Raw genomic sequence first — 8,242 nt, 5'->3', positions numbered from 1 at the left:
CGCCGTGTCTGGGCCGCGGGGCGGAACTGCCCTGGCCCAGGGTGACCTCTCGCTGCCACCTGCCAGGCCAGGAGGGGAAAGCGAGCGCCAACCCCGGTCCCTTCCCCGCGCTCAGATTCCTCGTTTATTCTCCCCTTTAACACCACTGCGAGGGGCCAGTGCTGAGCTCCTGTGTGGGCAGCAGCGGCTCAGGCGTCTGGCAAATCCTCCTCCACAAAACCCAGCTGCTGGGCCAGAGCAGTTGAGGGAAAAGGACCTTTTGGTTTGCTTTCAAGTGAAGTGGAACTCTCTTGTTTTTCCTTTGTTCCAGGTTCATCCAGAATTGTATGTGGACAAATCGAGGGGGGATAAGCTGAAGATAAATCTAGATGTTATTTTTCCACATATGCCTTGTGCTTGTGAGTCAAACTTGTGAATGCTGAGGATAATTTTCATCCCTGGCGAGGGCTCAAGAGGCTCAGCGTGCCCATAACAAGCATGTGTTTGTAGACCACTTTCCTTCCTTGCTGGTTTCAGATTTGAGCATCGATGCCATGGACGTGGCAGGAGAGCAGCAGCTGGATGTAGAGCACAATTTGTTTAAACAGCGTTTGGATAAAGCTGGCAATCGCGTGACTCCAGAGGCAGAGAGACACGGTAAGAGGTTGCTCTCTTTGTAGTGGATGGATGCTCTGCTAGTCTTCCCATCACTGGGAGGTTCACGGGGACAAGTGACAGCCATAGAGTGGTTAAACACTACAAAGTCTTGAAGACTTTATAGCACACAGATCCATTAAACTGCTCCTATACTCACTACTTTTGCGAGGAAATTGGCCTCTTCCCCCTGAAATTATGGCAAGGACTCATGGATGTATTCGAGGAATAAAACTGCTCAGTTAATGGTCTTCTGTGAGTAGAAATCAAGCAGCTGTTCTGGCAAAACTTGGCTTTGGTTGTGTCTTTGAATCATAGTGTGTAGACAAATGGGACTATGTGGTTCAAGCAAAGAGACTTTCTCCAGGGAAGGCTCCAGTACCTTGACCCTTTATCCTAAACATGGACATTATTCCATTACCTTTGTGTGTGTTAATGCATACCTGATAGATGTATTTGAGTTGATTTATTGGTTACAAGCTGCAGTAAATGATCCTTGGCTACATGCACCTCTCCTCTACGTTTTCTGCATGCTGTGACTCATCCTTGTACTTCACTACAAACTGGAAAGGGTTTCTCCAGTTGTCATGGGAATGTGGTGATAGTGTTCTTACTGCTGTGTCACTGAACAGCCCTCACAGGTTGTGGCATTACAGATTTAAGGTCTGGGGACAGAAACTGTTCAGAGTGTTGTGAAGCAAGTCCTGTGTCAATCACAGTGTACAGGCTGGATCTACTTTAGACAATGTCCATATGAAAGTCAGTGTCTGATTGATGCTGTAGCAAGGCTTACAGATAGCCAGTTCTTTCCATAGAGGCTGTTCTTGAGATGGTAAATGCTACGTGCCTGCTTGGTCTTCCTTCACACAGGCTCCATATGTCCCATTTCAGGTGGGCTTTGGATGCATGATGTCCAGCTTCTAACACAAAATTGCTGCACTTGTGTGTGGAACAGTCATTGTGCATAGAGCAGAGCAAGAGTACAAGGCAGAGTTTGCAGACATGCCTCATCACTTTCATAATATTGCAGGATGTGAAGGGGTTGGAATGGAGCTTAAAGACCATCCAGTCCCAGCCCCCTGCCCTGGGCAGGGACACCTCCCACCAGAGCAGGTTGATCAAGGCTTTCTCCAACCTGGCTGTGAACACTGCCAGGGCTGGGGCAGCCACAGCCTCCCTGGGCAACCTGGGACAGGGTCTCACCACCCTCACACTAAAAAAACGCATAAATGAATAAATTTTTGAATCTTCTTTTGTCTTAGAGCTGGGGAAAGAAGAAGAAAAAGTGTTTGATCCAAATTCTTTGGATGCTGATCGCTGTGAGAGCTGTTACGGGGCAGAGTCAGAGGACATTCGGTAACCTTTACACCTTTCTGCTATCTTCTTAGCACTTGAATTCATACAGGTGTGTTGCATGTACTTTTTTTTTTTCCAAATGTGTGTGAAGGTCTGTGCAATGAAATCCTCTTCCTGGGCATCAGAGCTGCTGTGGTTTGGCTCTGTCTTTGGAAGAAGCTGCACTCGTGATTGCGAAGGAGGTGCAGAGTTAGGTTGTCTGGATTGTCTACGTGCCTGTTTAAGCAGAACAAAGATTGTAGCTTGGCAGATGGGATCTTTTCTGGCTTCATGTGGTGTCCACAGGGGAGCTGTGTAAATGATTTCACTGTTACATGAGCTGTCTTGACGTAAAACCTGGATATTGCCTTGCCTTCTCACTTCTGCTGCTGGCATTGCCTCCTTGCAGGAGCAGAGACTAGACATTTGTCAGTCACACAAATGCTGGGTATCTTTTGGTGTTTCTCATTCCTCCTACCTGCAAATTCCTGTAAGAATGGATCCATGATAGTCCATAGGTTCTGGACTAACCTTGGCTATTTTTGACTCAGTGGTAACTCTGTTCCATTTATCAATCTGTGTCCTTGCCAGAGGTGTTTCCATCTTGAGGGATTTGTAATTCCTGCCTTCAGCTTATGTTTGGTCCAGCATAACGTGTAACCAAGGAAGAGAGACCTGTTTTTGTTGGCCTTAAAACAGAGGAAAGGAGGAACAGAGACAGACAAATGCTTTGTTCACAAACCACTCAGAGCTGTGGGACACTGATGTTTTTGTGGCACATGTTTTTGCCAAGGCATGCCTTGGCTGTGCCAGTGGACAGGCAGAACCTGTTTCAGATTCCAGTCCTGCCTTCAAACACCTTGTATCCTCCCCTCAAAGTCTCAAAAGGCAAGGCAAGTCAGGCAGCTCGAGCTCCTTCAGGAGCTTTAGGCCACGCTTCCAAGTCCAGTCCCCAACATTTGCTGTATTGCTTTGTTGAAGAAGAATCCACCAAGGATTCAAGTCCTGAGCTGGAGCATCCCTTGTTAGTGATGAAGATGGTAAGATGGTGCTTGTGCTTCTTGCAGGTGTTGTAACACTTGTGACGATGTCAGAGAAGCGTACAGGCGGCGAGGCTGGGCCTTCAAGAACCCGGATAGCATAGAGCAGTGCAAGAGGGAAGGGTTTAGCCAGAAAATGCAAGAGCAGAAGAACGAGGGCTGCCAAGTGTATGGTTTCCTAGAGGTCAACAAGGTGAGAGAGAGCTTTTGCTGTGACCTGATGCATTATGGTGAGGATTGGAAAGGCAGAGTTGGGGCGTTCCTCTCCTTTGCCAGCTTTAGGTGCTCACAGGTGTGTCATTGAATAAACCCTGGGCTCAGCAAGGGCCTTGTGACTGGCAGGGGTTGAGGAGGAGAGTCAGGAAAAACTGTGGGAAGAGGCTAACCCTGTTTTGTGTTGCAAGGGCTGGCAGGAAGTGTGGCAGCTGCATCTGGGTATTGAGTCTTTTTGCTGGGATTTCTGGAGGAGGAGGGGCAGCTTCTTTGAGCTTGGATTGTCCCACCTGCCCTTCTGGTTTTAAATCAGAGACCCCAGTGGATGCTGGAGATAGCAGTAACCAACAACTTGTTCTCAGAGGTGCTGGAGAGAGCAAAATGTTATTTTCTGTAGAAAAACAGTGGAAAGAAGGCTATTGGAGTTGAAAATGCTCAGAGAAGTGGGTTACCCAACACACAAGACTTGGACATACAGGTTACATACCCAAGTACCTTCTAGAAATCAGACCCAGGCTATTTTTTGTTTTATTTCAAACTCGTTTTTGGTTTTTCTTAATCTTTTTGTACTCTTTGTGGAGACCACAGTCTTTATTTGGGGAAAGCAGACCTTGAACTCACAAAGCTAGACATTGTAATTTCAGGATCATCATGGGTATCATACTGTGTGAGGAGCAGGAAAGATTCTAAGGGGAATACTGGAGGTAGGAAGGGCTCAAGGGTGGGTGTCACTGGGGAAATTTCTGGGGACTGATTTTAGGTGCTTGGAATTTTGCCCATCTTCATTCTCAACAGGTCTGCAGTTAACATAAGCCATAAGTTTGCCCAGGCATGAAGGTGTAGTATAGGATGTGAGCTTAGGACGTTCACATCCTCCAGGAGAGAGCGTGTATGATTGCTAGGAAGTGTCAGGGAAGATTGGCACCGAATATGCACATCCCTTTCAGATTCCAGGATGAAATGCGATCAGTTTGTCTTTTGGGGGATTGAGATTTTACTGTGTTTTGTAGGTTTAGTGCTTTATTTTTGCATAGAGCTTTTTCTCATGGGCCTATCTGCTGGATTGTTGTTGGTTATTGTGTTCAGTCGTTTCTCGCCCCGCTCACTCTCAGTTACTTTTTCCACTCCTTTTGTTTGATACTGTTCCATATTTCCTTCAGCACCAGTCAGTTCCCTTCTACTAGGAGTTAATTGCTCCTTCTTCCCATTTTTATGTCCACTAAATAATCTGCATAGCACAGCTATTATCCACATCAGTATGTAACTGGTTTTCAGCGTCGCTGCCTGTGAGGAACAGGGATCCCTTCATCCCTTCCTTAGGGTAATGCCAGCTGATATTGTCACCACTGAAAATGAGTTGTTTGGTCTTGCATTAACAGAATCACCAGTACAGCTGCTTTGCTGCATATATTCAGACCATTTAATGAAAGGTTACTGTCTCCTGCAGGTAGCTGGAAATTTCCACTTTGCACCAGGAAAAAGTTTTCAACAGTCTCATGTACATGGTAAAGTATGTTCTTTTCCTGCTTATTGTGACCCTTTGCTTTCAAGTATATCTATTTTCTTTGAATATCTTTGCTTTGCTATACATAGTAACAGTCTTACATCGCTGCTTTGTTGGGGAGGACCTTGTTTAGTTACAGATGTTTAGAGCTATCAGGGACAAACAGAAAAGTGGTTTCTGGAAGTGCTACCACATGAGTGTGGAAGAACTTGAGAGAGAATGTTTCTGGGCAGTCTCTCAGTTGTACAAAACTTTGCTGCTCTACAGGCAAATAGCCTCAAGTAAGGTGTTCAGTCCAGGACCTGAGTACCAGTATCTCTGGAAGGGATATTTTCTGCCATTCAGGACTTTCACAGTAAAATTTAAGTTGTGAAGCACTTCCTCGAGTGTATATATATATATACACAGTGGCCAGAACAATAGTGGTAGTTTGTAGAATCGTGGAATGGTTTGAGTTGGAAGGGACCTTTAAAGGCCACCTAGTTCAACAGGCTGAACACCCCCAGTTCTCCCAGCCTGGCTCCAGAGCAGAGGTGCTCCAGCCCTCAGGCCACCTCTGTGGCCTCCTCTGGACACACTCCACCAGGTCCAGGTCTTTCCTTTGCTAGGGACCCCAGAGCTGGAGGCAGCACTGCAGGTGGGTCTCACCTGAGTGAAGGAGAGGGAGAATTCCCCCTGCCTGCTGCCCACAGGACACGGGTGGTTTCTGGGCTGCCAGTACACATGGCTGTGGTGTGTTGAGCTTCTCACCCACGCAGACCCCCAACTCTGTATCCCCAGGGCTGCTTGCAACCTGGACTGATACTGGTGGTTGCCCTGGCCCAGGTGCAGCACACTGCATTTGGTCATGGTAAACCTCCTGAGGCTCATGTGGCCTCACTTCTCGAGCTTGTCCAGCTCCCTCTGGATGGCATGCTGTCCCTCAAGCACGTCAGCCTCACTACTCGGCTTGGTATCGTCTGCAGACTGGCTGAGGGTGCACTCAATCCCGCTGTCTGTGTCATTGGTGAAGATATTAAACAGTACCTGTCCCCCTTTTCACTGAGCTTCACCTGGACATTGAGCCATTGACCACTACCCTTTGGATGTGACCATCCAGCCAATTCTGTAGCCACTGAGCATCCATCAGATCCATATCTCTTCCCTTGATCAAGGTTTTGAAGCTTGAAGTTTCACAAAGGCTTCACAAGCAGCTTTAATTACAGCCTGTTGTTTCCCCTTCTCTTAGTCACTCCAATTTAACCTGTCCCACTGAGGTAAAGGTCAGGGCAGAATGCAAATTTGCTTGGTGAGAGTACTGGTGTATTTGGAGAAAAATGACAATTTCTACACATGAAGAAGCACTTTTGTGCAAAGAGCAACAAAAGCCTGGTTGATTATTGCTAATAAATATTTCACTTCATAGAATTATAGAATCACAGAACCATCAAGGTTGGAGGGGACCTCCAAGATCATGAAATCCAACCACTAACCTGTCACTGTGGTAACCCCTAAATCCCCAAACCAGATCCTCCAGCACCAGATCCAGACACTTCTTAAACACCTCCAGAGATGGTGACTCCACCACCTCCCTGGACAATATTCCAGTGCCTGAACACCCTCACAGGGAAAATATTTTTTCTATCTCCTTGTGGCAAAACTTGCTTTGTGTGCTTAAATGAGCATGACAACAGCAATGTTACTACAGCCAGGACCAATAGTGGCATAGCATGTGTCTGTGATGAGGAGAAGCATCTCTGCATCATCATAGTCTTTGTCTTGTAGATGCCTCAGTATAACCTTCGCTCATAATCCTTTGGATTTCCCCCCTTTTAATTACAGATAAAGAACTTGACTAGTATTAGAGGACAGAGTTCTGTGAGATATTTCCAGAGCTCTCATGGAGATTTCTCATTGGTACATAGTTCAACACAAGAACAGTGTGTGATGTTTGATTCCTTCAGTGAGGTCTACATGAATGCTCAGGCCTGTTAATACACTTAACAGAATGTCACACAGGACAAAGTTGAATGTCCAAGAGAAGTCTGAATAGTCCAACCTGGTTTTGTCAAAAGTCACATTAACAGTAATAACAGTAATAAAAATAATAATTTTGCTAGGCCTATTTGATGCAGAACTGTAATGACTGACTGTATTTTTGCTCCTTCCTTCTGTTCCCTATTCTTTGACTCCACAGAGAATATGAGGGATGAATAGGAATATCAGTGCTGGGGAAAGTTCAGTCCATTGCCCTGCTCTCTTTGCCTCCCTCTGGAGTATCTTTACCTCGTGAGACCTGAATTTGCACTTCCATTTTGTGGTGCTGAGCAGCTTTTCAGTTCTTTGTGCTGTTCCTCTCTCCTTTTCCTGAGGATTCCTGTTGTTTCCTAGATCTCCAGCCAGGGAATGGGCACAGGCATTGCTGTGACAGTGCAGAGGGTCCTGTTCAGGAGCACTTTGTAGATCTGACTGTAAATGTAATCCTGATCTAAGCTTCTGAACTTTTCTCGTGTGCTTGGTGTTAACATCTTCAGACTAACTTCTCTCTTGGGGAGAAACAAGTCAAAATGGCTTTTATTCAGAGAGCAGGATAAGAATTAAGAGGAAACGGGGCTGACACACATGCAAACCAGAACCAGCACTGTATAAGGTGTAATGTTATTTCTCTGTAGTTATCTACCTTCGGTTTTGTGTAGCACAGTCTTTATGCCCTTTTCTTGGCATGAAGAGGTGCTGAGTTCTCAGCTCTCCATTGGAGGCTGAGCACTTTACTGCTAGGGGTATTTCTGCAACAGAGACTTTGTTCATATTTTATCTCAGTTTTCACCATTACTAGGGTATTTCTGCAACAGAGACTTTGTTCGTATTTTATCTTAGTTTTCACCATTACTGGATAGATGGTTTAGTGTGTATTGCTGCTCATTGCTTATATCAGGTGATTGGAATTGTCATTTCTAGGAGGATTCACACAACCAATCCTATGCCTTTGTGCCATCTGTAATGGTTATTTACCTTTGAGGTAGTGCATAAATATAACGTTTTCACTTCTTAGAGTCACAGAAGCATCAAGGTTGGAAGAGACCTCTAAGATCATCAGTTCCAATGTTAACCTGTCACTGCTGTAACCTCTAAATCCTGAACCTCTTAAACACCTCTAGGGATGGTGGCTCCACCACCTCCCTGGGCAATTCCCTATTCCAGTGCCTGAGCACTCTAACAGGGAAAACATTTTCCCTAATGTCTCCTCTGACTCTCCTGTGTCTCAGTTCAAGGCCATTCCCTCTAGTCCTCTCCCTGCAGCCATGGCAGGACAGACCATCCCTCACCTCTCTCCAACCCCTGTCAGGTTCACAGACTTGATCAATGCATTACCAATTCGATCAATGGACTGAGGACAACTGCATGAGGCTCAGTGCTGGTCCTGCACGTGGGACAAAACAGCCCCATGCAGCTCCAGGCTGGGGGAACAGTGGCTGGAGAGGTGTTGGTCAGAAAAGGGCCTTAGGGCTGGTGGTGGCAGTGGCTCAGTGTGAGCCAA

The 8,242-nt window shown here is 46.2% G+C and overlaps 1 protein-coding gene across 1 annotated transcript; it reads left to right on the top strand.

Annotated features, from left to right (window-relative positions):
* Positions 1–310: 310 nt before the first annotated feature.
* On the top strand, positions 311–4,731 carry ERGIC3 (ERGIC and golgi 3; the record flags this gene model as incomplete). The annotated part of the gene is made up of 5 exons (XM_009069598.1): positions 311–398; positions 517–636; positions 1,896–1,989; positions 3,036–3,201; positions 4,669–4,731. Coding segments are annotated over 5 exons (531 nt in total), but the record flags the coding sequence as incomplete, so codon positions are not given.
* Positions 4,732–8,242: the final 3,511 nt, after the last annotated feature.

The sequence above is a fragment of the Acanthisitta chloris genome, unplaced genomic scaffold, assembly GCF_000695815.1.
Source record: "Acanthisitta chloris isolate BGI_N310 unplaced genomic scaffold, ASM69581v1 scaffold11442, whole genome shotgun sequence".
In the NCBI taxonomy this organism is placed as follows: domain Eukaryota; kingdom Metazoa; phylum Chordata; class Aves; order Passeriformes; family Acanthisittidae; genus Acanthisitta; species Acanthisitta chloris.
Note: the sequence above shows the minus strand (reverse complement) of the source record. Positions and strands in the feature narration are given on the sequence as shown.